The 18,878-nt window shown below is 34.1% G+C and overlaps 1 protein-coding gene across 1 annotated transcript; it reads left to right on the top strand.

The window, feature by feature from the left end:
* Positions 1 to 13,281: 13,281 nt before the first annotated feature.
* Positions 13,282 to 18,485, top strand: LOC107782547 (GDSL esterase/lipase At5g45960-like). Its single transcript, XM_016603428.2, has 5 exons — positions 13,282 to 13,653; positions 14,105 to 14,235; positions 15,225 to 15,458; positions 17,125 to 17,392; positions 18,177 to 18,485. Exons 1-5 carry the CDS (start codon positions 13,398 to 13,400, stop codon positions 18,368 to 18,370), a joined length of 1,083 nt encoding a protein of 360 aa, XP_016458914.1. The 5' UTR covers positions 13,282 to 13,397; the 3' UTR covers positions 18,371 to 18,485.
* Positions 18,486 to 18,878: the final 393 nt, after the last annotated feature.

The raw sequence follows: 18,878 nt of genomic DNA, 5'->3' as shown, positions 1-18,878 counted from the left end.
GAGGCACCTGGATCTGCACAAAAGATGTGCAAAAGCGTAGCATGAGCACACCCTAGTGGTACCTAGTAACAGTGGCGTACGCAAAATTTTTAGAAGCAGTGTCAAAATTTATAAAAGAACGAGAATAAATAATTTTAATTATCATATTTCTAGACGAGCAATAACCTTAGTAAAGGTTTTCTCAAATATTTTCCAAAAATACGTGCTATGTGAGATTTGAACCTTTGAGCTCTTAGAGCAAAAAGAGGTGCATAACCAATGTACCAAAAGACAATTTGTGTTGAGTGATGTCATTGTTTTTTACTTGTTCGTTTTCACACAGTATTAATACATATATTTAGTAAAAAAATTCGACGAAGCGGTGTCGTGTGACACCGCTTTATCGAAGGTGCATCCGCCCCTGTCTAGTAAGTATAAAGACTAACCTGGATAGAGTAGTGACGAGATATAGTCAAGACACTTACTAGACATAATAACATGAGCAAATATTAATATAAAGCTAACAGAAGAAAGAATAATAATATAACGCTAGCAAATGAAAAGTAGAAGCAACAAATAACAATAAGGGGAGAACAGGTAATAATGCCGCAAAGTAATCAGAACACCCGGAGGAGACTCCGTTTGTAGTGACGAAGCCACAACTGACCACTATTCGTTGAAAAATTATATTATATTTATAGATAAAATATTACGTTTTAGAGGTATATAACATATATTGAACACCCTTTGTCAGGAATTATTTTTCACTTCTTTCAAATTTGAATACCCTTGAAAAAATTCCTAGTTTCGCCGATGTCCGTTTGGTACGTATTCCCAAAGTTTTTGAAAACGGGAACAAACTTTACAAGCACAGCAGCAGCCACCACAGGCAAATTCTTGATAACATGGTGTAAAATGTTTATTTTGGGCTAAGAGTATCACTGCACAATATATATAGTTTTTAATTTTAAAATTCTTTCAATTATTAATATGAGACTAGTTTACACTAGGGGTGGCAAACGGGCATGTGGGATCGGATATGAGCGGGCCGAAAATAGATAACACAAAAGCGGATAAGATATCCGACACGACTCATATTTAATACGGATAGAAAATGTGATAACCGGCGGATAAAATAGGTTATTCATGACTTCTTGAATATGATCAGTTTTGGGAGAATTTTTAGTCTTCCAAACTTGAGGAACCCCCAATTTGAGTCTTTGCAAATGTAAAAGTTAAATCCATTGGTTATCTATTTTGTAAGTGGATAATATGATTCTTATCCATATTAACCCATTTTTAAAAAGTTCGTTATTCGACCCATTCTTTAGTAGATAATATAGATGGATAACTGTTTTTTATTCATTTTGCCACCACTAGTTTACACCCAAACAAAGTACAACTCAGTTAGTGATGCCAAAGACCACTTCAATTAATCAAAATTCATTGCAGAAATGTTAGACAATGCATCGGTTCCATTACATCAATTTTTTTCTGCTTTTCTAGTCAAATTGTGTAGTATTAGTGATTGTAAAGAGAGCGCGAAAGTTTAGCTCTAAGTATAAAGAAAATATGTACAATCAGTGCAAATGCATATTTATATATGTAGCTATGGTTCTGGAATAATCGGGACCTACCAGCTCAAGCTAGAGAAATGTACCTATTTGACAAAGGACAAGTTTCAAACTTCGGAAGTAGAAGGTTCAAGAATATATTTTGTACATGATATTATGGATAGATTAACAATGAGCACAATGTTTATCTTTTGTCTTGGTTACTCAAATTGTAAAGAGAGGAGTCCTCTCTATTCATATGTGAACATATCATTGTCTATCTTTTATCACAATTTAGAGCAATTGCACTCATATATACTTTTCAGAATTGGACCAATTCATATCTTGTTTTTATGGAGGTTAGGTTTTATGTCCCCTTCTGCATGTATTCTCTTTTTGGATTTTAATATACAAGGTAGAGGTCCAAGCCAAACCCCCGGCGAATTTAAAAAAAACGTATATATATAAATAAATAATTATGCACCCCTTAGTTTGATAAATATGTTTTTGTTTGTGTACAAGTGTGTATATCATATATGAGTTAAACTAAGGTTCATTGAAAGTGAACTGAAAAGCCCTATGCAAATAACTGAAAATTCGAAGAAAGGTATAAGCTTTCTACATTGCGAGCAACATCGTTTTTCTTTTTTCTATATATGAGCAGGGCAGAGGAAGCTACAGGTTCGGCTTGGTCCAAACTCCAAACAATGTATTTGCCTTAAAAAATTCATTACATATATACAAACTATTAATTTGGAATTAGAGGCGAAACTAGAATTTCAAGTTTATGGGTTCGGGGTTCTAATCGTTATAAGTTAGTGGGTTCTAAATTAATAATTTTTACATATTTAATAGATTTTTTAAGACAAATATAGAGTTTGAACCAAAGTTACTGGGTTCGACCAAACCCACTCCCCGCACTCCAGTTCCACCCCTGTAAAAGTACGGGGGGGAGGGGGAGGAATGAATTGTCGATTTTTCTTTTTATATCCTAAGTAGTTGACTAGTTTATCAATTAGTCGATCGACTGGTACAGATGTTTATATGCTCTGTGAGGTCTTCTTGACTCTTGATTGATGTGAATCTTGAGAGATTGCGAACCCAAGGGAGTTGATCCTTGAAAGGAATCGTAAAGTGATTCTTTCCAAGAATAAGGTGTTGCTTTCGTTGATTTGCCTTGACTTGTGGTCTTGATTGGACTTTTCCTTTGCTAAGAAGATCTTTCCGTCATTTGATCAATCAAAATTAGATCCCTTGATTTCGGCTTTTAACTGTCTTCCTTTGATGGAGGAATCTTCAGTGCATAGTTTTGCAATCTTGACTTCCTTTAATTTAGGTCATTCCTATAATATTCTCCGTTAATCTGCTATCAAATCCTTGATTGATTCCGGAGTATTTTCCTTTCAGAGTTTCGCTACTCCTTCCTTTTTCGTCTCTAATCTTTGATAATCTTCCTTTCCATTTCTTCCGGAGTATTTCTGTACATAAAAGATGTATTATTTTGCATCATTGAAATAAACGTAGATCTAAAAATAACCCCCTTTTTTATGATGAAAAAATAACAGTATAATAGCACCAGTTTATTTTCCTGTATATCAGTTGACTCTACATTTGTTGTAGTTGACTCCCCCTCAATTTGTGTTTCCTGTCAGTTATTGTTAGTCAACTCCCCCTCAGTTGGGTATCATGTATGTAAGCTGTTGTAGTCGTCTCCCCCTCAATTCGGCATTGTAATTTACCTGAAAGTTCCTGGAGACAAGACAGCCACAATGAAATACCAAAAAAAATGCTACTTTTCTCCTCCCCCCCCCCCGGGCCAACAAAAAGTTAGTACAAGGCGAAGCATTTTAGTAGTCTATAGCTATCTAATTCAGCATGCAGGAGCAAAAATAAGTAATTGTCTTTATAGTACAATCCATGACTGAAAAATCAGTCCCAAAATAAGCAAAAAAAAATTATTTTAAGCAACCATGCATCAACGATGCAGAAAGTAGGTAAGAGTATTGCAGATAGCCTCCTTAAGGCATTTAAAACTTGCATTGACTGTGACAGAAATCCCATCGTGTAACACTCCGTAAATTTGAACTAGGTGTGGACATGTTAAATGAGTATTAATATTATATTTTATACATATGAAGTCCTATCGGGATGAGTATGGATGGAAATAGTCGTTTGGGATCAAGACGGAGAGTGAGGTGCATAAGATTCGATAAAATCGACTAAGTTTATGGAAGGTTTGTCTTTTATCATGCTTTCATGGACTTATGTTAGGAATTCGAGAAACCTCAAAACATAAAAGTTGTAGCTCTTTGAATTATCTTTCCAACAATATATTGTGGAGCTCGAACGGATTTCTGAATAAAAGGCTATGTGTGTTTTACTGGACAATATGCAGTATGCGCGCCCAGATGGTCCCGTGTGCAGCCGTGCACTTGTGGCAGTGCTACTACCCTACTGCGCATCCAGGTGCGTGGTTGGGTCTTCAGGTGCATGGGAGCGCACCCGGGGGGTCATTTTAAAAGCCCTACTTCGTCCCCCACACCCCAAAACATAAAAACTTGCTCTAGAAAGGGAAGCTCTCAAGAACCTAACTCCTCAAAGGTCCCTCCACCATCCAAGGTAAGTTCTAATGGTGATTCTACATTAATTCCAATTCTCCAATACCTTATTAACATGGGTAAACCCTTCAAATCATTAGATATTCGATTGGGACATCAGTTTTGAGAGACGAAACCTTAGAACTCGAATTCAAGAGGATTAAATGTCAAAAGGTAATATCTTCACCCTCTAAATGATTATAGCATTGAATTAATGATTATAGACTCTAAATTCATGAGATATGAGTTGATGGATTTGATTGAAAAGTATGAACGATTATATGTATGGGTTGTTGATTATTGATTATTGGTTAAGGGTGTTATTTATCTTATGGGTGATGAAGAATGATATTGATTATAAGAAATTTGAGATTTTAGAATTTATGTTGGAGCAAGAGAATGGGTTGTTGGGTGTAGAAATATCATTAATGAGGGTTATGAAGTTTTATACCCACCAAGTGTTTGATAAAATGCCTAAGTGACCAAAACGTGAGTATTATTGCTAATATGAAATCCCTTTGACTTGTATTGATATAGATTAAAGTTGAAAGGGTTGGTGAATGTTGTATTATGTTCAAGAACAGGAAGTTAAGGTATGTGAGGCTAACTCTCTATAATTAGGAATATTAATGGTTCTCCCTATACTACGCTTCTTTTATGACATTACTAATTGCCTCAGAAATATAGTTAAGCTTAGTTCCTTGAATAGTTGCAGAACTTCTATTCTCTAGCTTCGTAATCCGTTCATGACTTTCATTCCGAACATTGTGAGCTCAGTGTGTAATCAATATAGACTTGTGTTTGATGCCCATGAGTCTCGGTCTAGATTACTTAGCATGCCATAAACAATTGAAGTTTAAGTTTTCATAATCAGTTCAAGAATACATGTCTCAGTCTAGTCCTATTCAGTATTCCAGTATCATGTAACTCAATATGATTCAGTATTTCAGCATCACATATTGCAGTATGATTCTCAGTTCCTGAACTTAAATCTCTGAATGTTGAACACTTGTATTTGGGCCCGAGGCCGCAGTTAATGCTTAATGCATCTTTGGGCCTGAGGCCACAGTTAATGCTTTATGCATCTTTGGGCCTGAGGCCGCAGTTTATGCTTTATGCATCTTTGGGCCTGAGGCCGCAGTTATGTATACGTACACTTGGGCCCGAGGCCGCAGCTTGTGCACATATATATTGGGCCTGAGGCCGCAATTTATTTATTCAGATAAACAGGTTGTTCACCATTCAGAAGAGGGAGTATTCATATCTTTACTTCCTTTGTTAAGTTCAGTTATCAGTTATCAGATATTAGTTATCACTTCAGTTATCAGTTCTAAATTTAATTTCAGTTTCAGCATTTATAGTTCTTTCTTTCAGTTATTTTACATACCAGTGCAATTCAAATGTACTGACGTTCCTTTTGCCCGGGGCCTGCATCTCACAATGCAGGTAATGATTTACAGGTTGACGATTCAGAGCACTATGATTTTCGTACCAGCTATTTGGTGAGCCACAGTTCTTTCGGGGCATTATCATTACTTTACACTATTTTAAAAATTTACGGACAATCAGTATTTTCAGTACTTCATTAGAGGCTTCATAGACTAGAGTAACAGTTAGATAGAGTCACAGGATTTTCATGTTAAGCTATGTTGGCTACAGATGTGTTTCAGATTAATATTAGTATTTTCACACTTGATTTATATCATTCAGACTTTCAGTATATCAGCATATGCTAGTTTATCTTCTGCATTCAGTATGTTATGATATCACATATTGATTCAGTGAGCCAGTTAGTTCGCTTGGTCACATGTAGTCAGGCACCGGTCGTGTTACGTCCAGGCCCAGGTTCGGGGAGTGACACATCGATCATGTCGTGCATCTCCTTAAAAGCCTTTATTGAATTCTCTGCTGTCTTGAGAATTTGCACCCTTATCTTGGACATATCAAAGCCTATCCCCTTTGATACTCCATAGACATCTTCAATTGTATTTTGCATAGAGGTTAGAGAGTCCTTGATGACAGTTAATTTTTCATTGATGGAGGCTAACTTTTCCAAGAGATCAGGATCATCTGCACTAGGGAGAGACACAGAGGCTTTTGCTTTTGACTCTGTAGGAGTATTCCTGGCTTCACCATCTTGCTTCTTTACCCAAGTTCCTTTCACAGCAATGTATCACATGCTAGCGAATGCTCTGGAGTTATATGATTTAGTGACAGTGACATAGGGATAGTTAGCAAGAGATATGTTGTGGGCTTCTAACATATGGGTAATGACCATACTATAGGGAAGACTCGTAGGATCATCGGCACTCTCTATCATGAAATTGATGACCCAAGAAGATAGTTTGACCTTATGCTTAGTTAGAAGATAATAAACTAGAAAGGTATCACATTGGGAAAAGGTAGATAAGGATCTTGTTCTTGGGAGAAGAGTGGTTGCCACAATATATGCTAGGACACAGGTTTCAAGACATCACTGGGTCCTAATTGACTGGGAAGGGAATTAGAGGGTGACTCAATTATACACCTTTTTGCTTGATCAAAAAAAATCTCAAAAACCTCATGCCAGGTATTTTTAAACAGCATAGAGAAACCAGAACACTTGCACTGAAAAATAGAGTCAAACAGAGTACAATCCAACATAATGCGTTTGCCAAGAACTAAGGACTCTAATTTGTCAGGTTTGGTAGAGCGAAGGTTAGCATAGAACATTTTAACAAGAGACTCATATACCTTTGGAGGAGGCAGGCAAAGAAAATTTTTCCACCCTTGGAAGTCGAAGAGTTCCTTGACCTTGCAGTTGAGATTCTCCATGACGTTTAGATTAATGACTCGGCCATGGGCTACAGGTTTGTCTTTGAAGGCTATGAAGGAGTCCATGTTGGGTGTGTCCCAAAAATTGAGGTCTGATTCGAGAGAGCTTGAGAGGTCAGTTTTGGGCTTTTTGGGTGTGAAGGTTTCAGGGATATTTTCCATATGTCGTTTCCCTAAGGCTTTTTCATTGAGGCTACGCGCATCATCTGAGAGTTCCTGAGAAGAGGCAAAATCTTCAGAGTGATATGATCCTAGATTGACTGGTTCAGGAGGTTGAGAAGAGAGTTTTGCTCGGGAACGAGTGCTTTGCGGGTTGAGGCAGAAGGATTTTTGGAATTTTTCGCTATTGTAGGGTTGAGAACAGGGGTTTGGAGATACAAACAATGTGAAGGAATTAGGAGGATGAAACTAGACTTAAAAAGAGTGAAAACTAATGGTTGAGTATAGAAGGAAAGGGTATCAGCGATTCGACGTGATGATTGACTACCCTCTGAAAAGTTATTGAAAAGATGTGAAAAAAAAAGTAAGAGACACATAATTAATGCTACTTACACAAACAAGAAAACACGCAGATTAAGAAACGGCAAAATAAAAATTACCACAAAGGTCCTAATATTTTGAATTAATAGGAATAATGCCAAGAGAGTCTCATAATGCACAAAATATTTCCTCAAGCATGGGCTTTGTAAAAATATACACCAATTGATCAATAGAGCTTAGAAACGATGATTCTATGTTTCTTTTAAGGACATGTTCTCTAATAAAATGATGCTTTATATCTATATGCTTGGCTCTAGAATGATGCACAGGATTTTTAGACAGACATATAGCACTAGAATTATCGCAAAATATTTGAATAGGTTTAAGAGATAATTCATATTCATCCAATTGATGTGACATCCAGAGTAATTTAGCACAACATTTTCCGATTGCATGGTACTCTACCTAAGTTGTAGAAAGAGCTATTGATCCATGTTTTTTACTGTTTTAAGAAATTAATGCCTTTCCCGATAATTAACACGTTCCACTTATACTTTTCTTGTCTTCTTTATCACCTGCAAGATCAGCATTTGAAAATCCTTTAAGTTTAAAATTGTTAAAACGTGGATACCATAGTCCATAAGAAGTGGTTCCAATAAGATAACGAATTATTCGCTTTACTGCAATTAAGTGTGACTCATTGGGAGCTGACTGAAACGTAGCATATTTACAAATACTGAACATGATATCTGGTCGACTAGCAGTTAGGTATAGTAAAGATCCAATCATTCCATGATACTCAATATCGTCCACCGAATTTCCCTATTTATCCTAGTCTAGATTTGTTGAGGGACTCATAGGAGTTCCAATTGCTTTGGCATTGCTCATTCCAAACTTTTGAATTAGCTCCTTTGTATACTTGGTCTGGCACATGAATATGCTATTTTCTGATTGATGAATTTTGAGTCCAAGGAAAAATGTGAGTTCTCCCATCATACTCATTTCGAACTTACTCTGCATGAGATTTGAGAAATTCTTGCACAAAAGAAGATCAGTACTGCCAAAAATAATATCATTTACGTAGATTTGGATAATGAGATTACCTTTAGTGGATAATTTGATGAATAAAGTAGTATCTACCTTACCTCTGGTAAACTCATGATCAGTTAAGAAGGAGCTCGGTCTTTCATACCAAGCACGAGGGGCTTGTTTGAGTCCATAGAGAGCTTCTAACTTATACACGTGGTAGGAAAATTGTGAGTTTTCAAAGCCAGGAGGTTGTTTTATATATACCTCCCCATCAATAAAATCATTTAAAAGGCACTTTTGACATTTATTTGAAATAGTTTAAAGCCTTTAAAAGATGCGTAGGCAAGTAATATGCGAATTGATTCTAACTGTGCTACGGGAGCAAAACTTTCATCACAATTGACTCCTTCCTACCGTGAGTAGCCTTGAGCTACTAATCTGGCTTTGTTTCTGACTACTTTTCCATCCTCATTTAACTTATTTCTAAACACCCATTTGGTTCCAACTATAGTAACATTTGCTGGCTTAGGCACCATTTCCAGACTTGATTCTTGTCGAATTGATCAAGTTCATCCAACATAGCTTGTACCCAGTTGGAGTCTTTTAAGGCTTCATCAATCTTCTTTGGCTCGATTTGAGAAATGAGTGCAATGTTAGCCTTTTTCTTGAGAGCTCCCCTGGTTTTCATTCCTTAGTTTGGATCTCCTACGATAAACTTCTGAGGTTATTCTGGTTCACTTCTCTATTCATTTGGTTGCGTTCCAACAACTGGAGTAGTTGACTCCTTCTATGATACAATATGATTACTAACAAATTTACTAGTAGACTTTGTGACTATGTTTGTACTATCAGTCGACTTATGTGACTTGTTTGTCTGTGATGCTTCTTGACTGATATCTTCATCACTTGCAATGATTCCTTTCTCGGTCATAGTGTTATTGTCATCAAATATAACATGCACCGATTCTTCTATAGATAAAGTACGTTTGTTGTAAACTCTAAAGGATCTATTGTTAATAGAATAACCGAGAAAAATACCTTCATCACTACTTGGATCAAACTTTCCAAGATTGTCCTTACCATTGTTGTGAATAAAATATTTGCTTCCGAATGGATGAAAGTAGCATATATTAGGCCTTTAACCTTTCTATAGTTCATATGGAGTCTTCTTTAGGATGGGTCTTATGAGACATATGTTGAGGATGTGACATGATGTATTGACTGCTTCTGCCCAAAAATGATTTGGCAATGAATGTTCTAATATCATTGTTCTTGCCATATCTTGCAGAGTTCTATTCTTTCGTTCAACTATCCTATTCTATTGGGGTAATCTCGGGGCTGAAAAGTTGTGAGTATATCCTTGATCATTGTAGAATTCTTCAAAGGCTCTGCTTTCAAATTTTCCTCCATGGTCACTTTGTATGGTTTAGATGAGATACCCTTTTTCTCTTTCAATTCTTTTGCAGAAAATCTCAAAAACATTCAAAGCTTTATCTGACTCATCTTCAATGGCACATCTTGTTTTCTTGAATTTGACTTCATATCCAGAATCACATATTTGACTTATGCTCAAGAGATTATAGTTGAGTCTGTCCACAAGGTGTACTTCTGTAATATCACAGTTATTGTTGAATGGAACTGTGCATGTACCAACGATCTTTCCTTTTAAATCATCACCAAATTTGACATTTCCTCAATTTATTTTTGTGACTTCTTTGAACAGATTTTTGTCACCCATCATGTGGCCAGAATACGCACTATCCAAATACCATTTTCCTTTACGACTCTTTCTGTGGTGTTCCTATAAAATAGAATCATCACCTTCTTTTAGGTACCCAAGCTTTCTTGGGTCATTGTTAGTTAGTTCTACTAGGATCAGGATTATTTTTGGGTTTTCAAATCCATCCTGAAATATTAGATTTACGAAATCTACTAAAGAAATACTTATGCCCGACCTTGTTACAGTAATGACACACAGGGGTTGATCCAGTTTTTGATCTACCACTAGTGTCAGTACTTATGCACTCAGTTCTAACAGGTCTTTTTTCAGTTGACTTGTAAATCGCTTGGTTAGACTTGACAGAACAGTGACTGGTGGATTTACGCATGCCATTAAGTTGCAATTGTAATTCCTGAACCTCTTCTTGAAGAACATCTCTTTCAATTTCACAGACTTCAAATTTGAGTTACCAGTCCTTCTTTTTCCTATTGAGTCTCTTTAATTCATTTAGCATTTTTTGAGACTTTTTTAGGGTATCAAGAATATCCTATAATTCGTTACATCTATCATAGTTATAGGGACTTACCTCACTCGTTTCACCTTGTGCTATGAAGCAATTTTTAGTTTCCTCTTTGCAATCATCGTCTGATACATCTTCATCAGTCCAGTAACCAGAATATTTGTTCATATCATTTTCCAAAATAGTCATAAAGTACATGTTTGCTATTTCTTCATGTTCTGAGCTATCTTCATCGCTCCAGCTTCTAAAGGATTTATTTTTATTGAACCCTCTAGAGACTTTTCTTTTAAGATCCGGGCATTCGGCTTGAACATGACCATACTTTCCACATTTAAAATATTTTTCATCACTTTTGTCTTGTTCATTGTATTGTCTGGTTCTTATGGATGACATCCTTCCCTTTTTCGTATTTCTATTTCTTCTCATCAATCCATTCATATTTCTCGAAACCATAGCAATTTCTTCTTCAGGAGCCTCTGAGTCATCATCAATATCGTTCTCAGATCCTTCAGTTGTGGTTTTGAAGGCAATTATTTTCTTCTTCTCTTCCTGATGCGGTTTCTTGAGATGTGTTTTCTCAAATGCTATGAGATCTCCATGCAGTTCATCATATGACAGTTTGTCCAAATTTTAAGATTCAAGTGCAACTACTTTTTTCTGCCATATAGTAGGCAAACTTCTTAGAATTTTTTGAACGTGCTCACCACTTGAGTACGGTCTACCAAAAGCTTTCAGATCGCCAATGATTTTGCTGAATCATTCAAACATTTCTTCAATAGATTCACCTTCTTTCATCTGGAAGGGTTCATAGTCGTGAATCAACAGATTTATCCGTGTTTCTTTCATTTTGCTAGTTCTTTCATAGGTAACTTCCAGTTTGTCCCATATTTCCTTGGCGGTATCACAGCTTGAAATTTTCTTATATTCTTCTCCACTTATAGTATTATAGAGCAAATTCCGTACCTTAGCGTTAATTGAACAACAGCCATTTGCTCGTTAGAGTAGTCATCTATATCTTCAGGATCAGTGGATGGATGTCCTGATGCTTGAAGTGGATAGTTTTCCTGTTTGATAACGCGTCATACTTTGACATCTAGGACTTTGCATATACTTCCATGCACACCTTCCAATGAGAGAAGTGTTGTCCATTAAAATATGGTGGTCTTACTTGCAATGTCCCTTCTTGAAAGAGTACTCCAATAGTAACTTGGTTTGACATGATCTTTTCTCACTAACTGTTAAGCAAAAGATAAATATGTGAGACTTGCTCTGATACCAATTGAAAGTACAAAAGGGGGGTGAATTGTCAATTTTTCTTTTTGTATTCTAAGTAGTTGACTAGTTTACCAATTAGTCGACTGAAAATAAAGACAGAATATAACTGAAAGCAGAAGTAAAGTGCAGGAATTAAAGACATTCAGATTTTTATACTGGTCCGGATTCAATGTGAATCATATTCCAGACCCCTTGGGTTACTAGGGTGTTCTCTATTCGAACCTCCTTGAATAATTTCGTACAATCGTGTTGATGTTATCTCCGAACACCAACTCACTTTTGGATCTAAGTACGCTCGTGATATTTTTGATACAATACCTCACCAATATTTTTATCTCTTTCTTCTTTCTACTGATTACACAGTAAACTTCACTTAGATTACAATGCTTGTTTAGAGTAGAATAAAGAGTACGAAGTTGGTTTGATCAAAGTATAAAGCTTCAAGACTGGTATAGATGTATATATACTCCGTGAGGTCTTCTTGACTCTTGCTTGACGTGAATCTTGAGAGATTGGAACCCAAGGGAGTTGATCCTTGAAAGGAATCGTAGAATGATTCTTTCCAAGAATAAGGTGTTGCTTCCATTGATTTGCCTTGACTTGTGGTCTTGATTGGACTTTTCCTTTGCTAAGCAGATTTTTTCGTTATTTTTTATCAATCAAAATTAGATCCTTTGATTTCGGCTTTTAACTGTCTTCCTTTGATGGAGGAATCTTCAGTGCATAGTTTTGCAATCTTGACTTTCGTTAATTTAGGTCCTTCCTATAATATCCTCCGTTAATCTGCTGTCAAATCCTTGATTGATTCCGGAGTATTTTCCCTTTAGATTTCCGCTACTCCTTCCTTTTTCGTCTCTAATCTTTGATAGTCTGCCTTTCCATTTCTTCTGGAGTATTTCTGCACATAAAAGATGTGTTATTTTGCATCATTAAAATAAATGTAAATCTAACACCCTGTTTGGAATCCAAAGCTTTAAACCCATAAGATTCAAATCCTAGTTCCTGTCTTTGTATATGAACCATGCACACGTTCCATGAATAGCTCTATAGTGACCATATCTCTCAAAATTCAAAAGAGTATATATGTTGAGACAAGTTAGTTTCATATTGTCGCTTCACCAAACTCTTAACTATTTTTTGCCTGCACTTTCTTAATTGAGAAGCTGCTAGCTGCAGGAATAGTGGTTGAGAAACTTTAAAGAACGTTGGGAGTGTTTGGTCCATCAAACAATAAGAACAAATTGCAACACTAGAAATACACGAAACAAATCCAATATAATTAATTATCTATTTCCTAATTAATCAGTCATTCTATATATAACTCCTTGTTAAAGAACATCAAATAAAGCCCTAGGAATGAAACTTTGTATACAATTCATTATCCATATATATAGGCCTTTCAAAGTTTTCTTGATCAACCACTAATTAAAATGCATCTTTCACTTTTTTTTCTTGTGCTTTTGCATCTTCTTTTTCCTTTTTTCATGTTGGAAGCTCCAACTCAAGCTCAAGGGAAGAGTTTAGTTTCAGCCATTTTTATCTTTGGAGACTCAACAGCTGATCCTGGAAATAATAACTACATAACAACTCCTTTCAAGAGTAATTTTTCACCTTATGGGAGAGATTTTACTAACCATGTTCCAACTGGAAGGTTTACTAACGGGATGCTTGCTAATGATTTCTTTGGTAATTACTATAGCAAGAATTTTACTTTGAATGCAGGATCTGGGGTTGGTGGATTCAGAATGAGCATGATCTGATTATTAAAAAAAAGGGGACAAGCCCGGTGAATAAGGCATCCCGCATAAATTATACGTAGGGTCGGGGGAAGGACCGCAACCCAAGGGTTCGGGTGGGATATAGATAGCTTATCTTAATACAAACATTAGTGGTTGTTTCCACAACTCGAACCCGTGACTTATAGGTCACACAGAGACAACTTTACCGTTTCTCTAAGGCTCCCCTTCTAATTATATGTACACATTTTAATTTTTTTTTTGCATATGTATATTTACATAGTTTGAGTCGAAAGCAATGAGTTCAGTTGAACTTGTATAACATGCCGTAGATCCGCCTCTGCATATATATAGTTAGTAATTCCTACAATATTGTGCTTGAAATTTGTGTTTGAATGCAGCTAGGTATGTTGGTGTGAAAGAATATGTGCCTCCATATTTGGATCCAAGTTTAAGTATTGAGGAACTCAAGAGTGGTGTTAGTTTTGCATCTGCTGGAACTGGATTTGATCCCCTCACACCAACAATAAGTGTATTAATTCTATCTATCTCATTTTCCTCCCTTGCACCATATTTCCTTTTCAAAGCCCTACTTGTGTTCTTAGATACGGGAATTTTTTAGTTCTAACATATATTAAGTAAATAGAAGTGTATTTTTTTTAGCAGCTTAAACTTTTAAATAAGATGATCACACACTTCAATATTTTCTAATATGAATTTACGCTAGTGTAAAAATTTCACAATGTCAGTGTGACTTAACATGTTATAAGTTTTATTTACAATTTATTCTAAGCTACCAATTAATACTAATTAAATAAACTTATATGTAATTGCTTTTTAAGTAACTTAATTGTGTAAAGTATTTCTTACATCGTCGGTGTACTAAGAACTTAAAACTCTTTTGATATTAATATATTTGACCAAGAACATACACGGCCGGTTTACTTCATTGTGATTGATTTAATCCAAATATATACATATACAAACCACTTTATAACATCATCGTTTGTCCTAATATTTTTTAGCTGCTATAGCGAAATGCTATTATAGAGACATAATATAAACAGAGACAGATCTAAGATTTAAATTTTATGGATTCAATATTTAAAATTTTTAGCATTGAACCCATTATATTTTTAGAGTTATGAGTTCTATCTACTATTTATTAAAATTTTAGTAATTTTTACAGATAAATTTATACTTCGTGTCGAAAGTATTGGGTTCAGTTGAACCCGGTAATTAACTCCACGTTGCATCCGTCCCTAAATATAAGTAACATGAAAGATAGGTTTCAAAAAAATTTGGTCATTATAGTAAAATTTTGTTATAACGAATAGTTGTTATAAAGATGTTTGACTGTGCAAGATTCAATAGGAGCGCGCGATTTTTTTTTTTTTTATATATATATATATATTGATTTTATTTGTCCTACTAGTTTCATGATTTTCAGCTTGGTATTTTCAACCTGAGTTTTTTTCTTTCTGTTACTTAATTTTCCTAATTTTGTGGGTATATATACAGAATGTGATCTCATTATCAAAGCAGATAGAATATTTCAAGGAGTATCAAGAGAAATTGGAGGCAGCTATAGGGAAAGAGCAAACGCAGAATTTGATAAAAGAAGCACTGTTCATTGTTAGTGCAGGAACAAATGATTTTGTGGTCAATTACAACACACTTCCAATTCGTCGTAAAAGCTATTCCCTCTCATCTTACACTGACTTCTTATTACAACATGTCCAGCTCTTCCTACAGGTTTGGCCACCCAATTCAACTAAACCAAACATAGATCCAACCAAGAATTTTTTTCTCTTTTGAAAAAATGGAAATAAATAACAAACAAATAAAAATAATTAAGGTATAAACATTGATAATATAAATTATTTTACATTATCAGTATAATTTAATTGATTATAATAAGTTCTCACACTATTTTTCAAGTTATCATAGCAAGCTTGATATGAAGAGTTAACTATTGTTGAAGGTCAAGTACTTTACTTGATGGTTGTAGAAAACTCAATAAAAAGATTACTAATTAATGAACTTAATGAATTATTTTTCCAATTATTAATTAGAAAATATCTGAATTTTTATCGCATACAGTTAGTCGTATCACATACAGATACACTCGGATGTCATTTGATTGGTAGGACATGAAATAACAATCCTGAGATAAAATACAAAATTATTTTGTCTCGCATTTAGGTATTAATTAGTCACAGGAATCATTTTGTACTAAATTGACGGGATTAACTATACCATATAAAAGGTAGATTTAATAGCTAATCTCATGATACAGCCCAGCCCATAGATATTCTTGCCAAACAAATGTTCAATGTTCCACGATCGGATAAGGTTTGATATTTACTTCCATTAATTAGGCAAGTGAATGGGTAAGCTAAGAAACTTCCTCTTTTTTTTTAATAATTTAAAATAGCTATAAGGAAGGCAGTTGGGTATGGAGTTTGCAAGAACCCTATAGTTTATTGTGTATATTTCGATACTCGTCTACTTTAATTGATTTTTTTGATTATTTTCATATATTAAGAAATTTATTTTTTAACATTAATTAACAATAAAAATGATCATATTAACTTTTTGTTCAATAAAAATATAACAAATAATCCTAGATTCTTTACTCCAATTGCAACTTTGGAAAAAAGAGATTAATTCCTTTGATATCTGAAAAAATCAAATATTGTGGATTACAAAAAATCAATTAAAGTGTACCGGAGGAAGTACCACTTACTTTGAAGTTAGTTCTATGAAATAAATGGGTAAACTGAATAATTAAGTAAAAAAATGTTAACCTAGTTAATTTCATCTTTTAATACACTTTAGATAAGTATAAAATTTCATGTAAACTAAAGTAGTTTGCTTGCTAATTAATTTGTGCTTTTTTTTTAGAGATTAAAAAAATTCTAGCTTCTGCTCAAGAGAGAATATTTGTTTCTTCATTTGTGGTTAACCTTTTTTTCTTTTTGATTCCGTGTGAAATAACAAGGGGGGTTTAAGTTTCTTAAATAAGAATAAATTATTTATCTGATATTTGAAACTTTTAATACTTTGCTAATGCAAAAACGCTATAGGAGAATATAATCAAGCTAAGATTAGAGTGACACAATTCTATCTCCCTTTTTCTCCTCCTTTTTTAGCCTACGTATTTATCATTTTCCTCTTGTTTTCTTTTCTTATATAATCCCAACGACCACTTTTATCTTCCATTTGTGGTGGGGAAGCACCATTGTCTAAGGAGTTAAATTATATATACTAAAAGCGTAAAACCTTTTTTATATTAATATCGATATGGTTTAACCTATAATAACAGGTTATTTACAATTTTTATTAGGTTACTGATTAATGATAATAACAAAAATTTATTTATAATTACTTTATAAATGAACTGATTGTGTTTTTGCAGGAATTGTTAGATCAGGGGGCTAGGAAAATTGGAGTAGTAGGTCTACCACCAATGGGTTGTTTACCAGTTGTTATTACACTTCACTCAGATAATGCATTTACAAAGCGCGACTGTACTGATTTCTTCTCCTCCATTGCTCGAGACTACAATTCCAAGCTCCAAAACCAGCTAAATGACATACAATTTAAGTTTGCAAAATTGGGTTCTCGAATTGCTTATATGGGTATTTATGGACCATTGGTGGACATGATTCTAGGACGCAAATATGGTGAGTAATTGTTAACTTCTATATTAAGAAATATTTATAAAATCAGGACAATTAAAAAAGTAATTATATGTAATTTTATTTAATAAACATTCATTTGTAACCTAAAATAATTAAGTGGGCGTTTGGACATAACAATTGTGAAATTCCGGAAAAAAGTTTTTAAAAAAAATGAAAATGGTATTTGAAAGTTAGAGTTGTGTTTGGACATGAATACAATTTGGAACTGTTTTTGAATTTTTGTGAGTGATTTGAAGTGAAAGTTTTGAAAACAGTTTTTTGGAGTTTTTCAAATTTTCGAAAATTTCCAAAATTTCAACATCAAATGAAATTTAAAATTTTCATGGCCTAATACTGATTCCGAAAAAAGTAAAAATTTTGTAAAAGTCAAATGGGCCCTAAAAGTTTAAGTTCTATGCATTGTTGATTTAAATTGAAAACTAAAAAATATTTATGCAGTCATTTAATAAGTAATTGCCGGCAAAAATGATAACTAACCTACCGTTAAAGGATCGACCTTCATTTTGCAAAATAAACATGTTTTCGATAATACCAACAAAGAAAATCAGAAAATTGTAAATTAATGTTTCCAAAATGGAACTCATTTTAGTCGGTTTCTTTTGGATCTACACTTTTCATCTAGTTGAAATTAGATTTGCATCCTTTGGTTAATAGGATTTTACACCAACATATATGATATATCTGACCCTAAAAACAAAGATATTTTTATTTATTTTCTCGTTGCAGATAATTAACTAATTTTATTTTTATTTTTTTTGAATGATAGATTTTGAAAAAACTAACAGTGGTTGCTGTGGAACGGGCTTATTGGAAGCTTCATTTATGTGCAACCCAAAGTCCTATGTTTGCTCAAATGCAACAAAGTATGTGTTTTGGGATTCAATACATCCAACTGAGAAGACATATTACCTTATCTCTCAAGCACTTCAGCCAACTATTGATTACATCACCAAGTATTGAAAATTGAAATATTAGTACATCATATAAGATTAGAAATACACAATTATATTATCTACCTTTTTATTTGAAATGCCTTTGAAGGAGCCAAATCATAAAAAATTTACTATATTTATTACTTCTTCTATCTCATTCTCACCAGGTACGTTTTAAGAAAGAAAGAAAAACTTCCCAAAACTTAGTGGTTTAAAACAAGTTATAAACATTTGTGTGGCTATAAATTATTTCATTAAGCATAAAATATAAATTTTTAAGTTAAATTATTTGTAAATATAAAAAGGCATCATTTGTATGAGACAAAATAAAAAGAAAAGTGTACCATATAAATTGGAATAGACTATAGAAAGAGTATAATACAAAATATTAGTACATTATATAATTAAGATCAGAAATATACAATTATATTACCCCACTTGTTTACTAGAATTGCCTTAATTCGACGAAGCCAAATTAGTTATCTTAAGACGAGAAGGACAGCTATAATATGTTTTGAAAGAGAATATCACAAATT

This window comes from Nicotiana tabacum, chromosome 23, assembly GCF_000715075.1.
Source record: "Nicotiana tabacum cultivar K326 chromosome 23, ASM71507v2, whole genome shotgun sequence".
NCBI lineage: Eukaryota > Viridiplantae > Streptophyta > Magnoliopsida > Solanales > Solanaceae > Nicotiana > Nicotiana tabacum.
The sequence above is the reverse complement of the archived record's forward strand: the minus strand, read 5'-3'. Positions and strand labels throughout refer to the sequence as shown.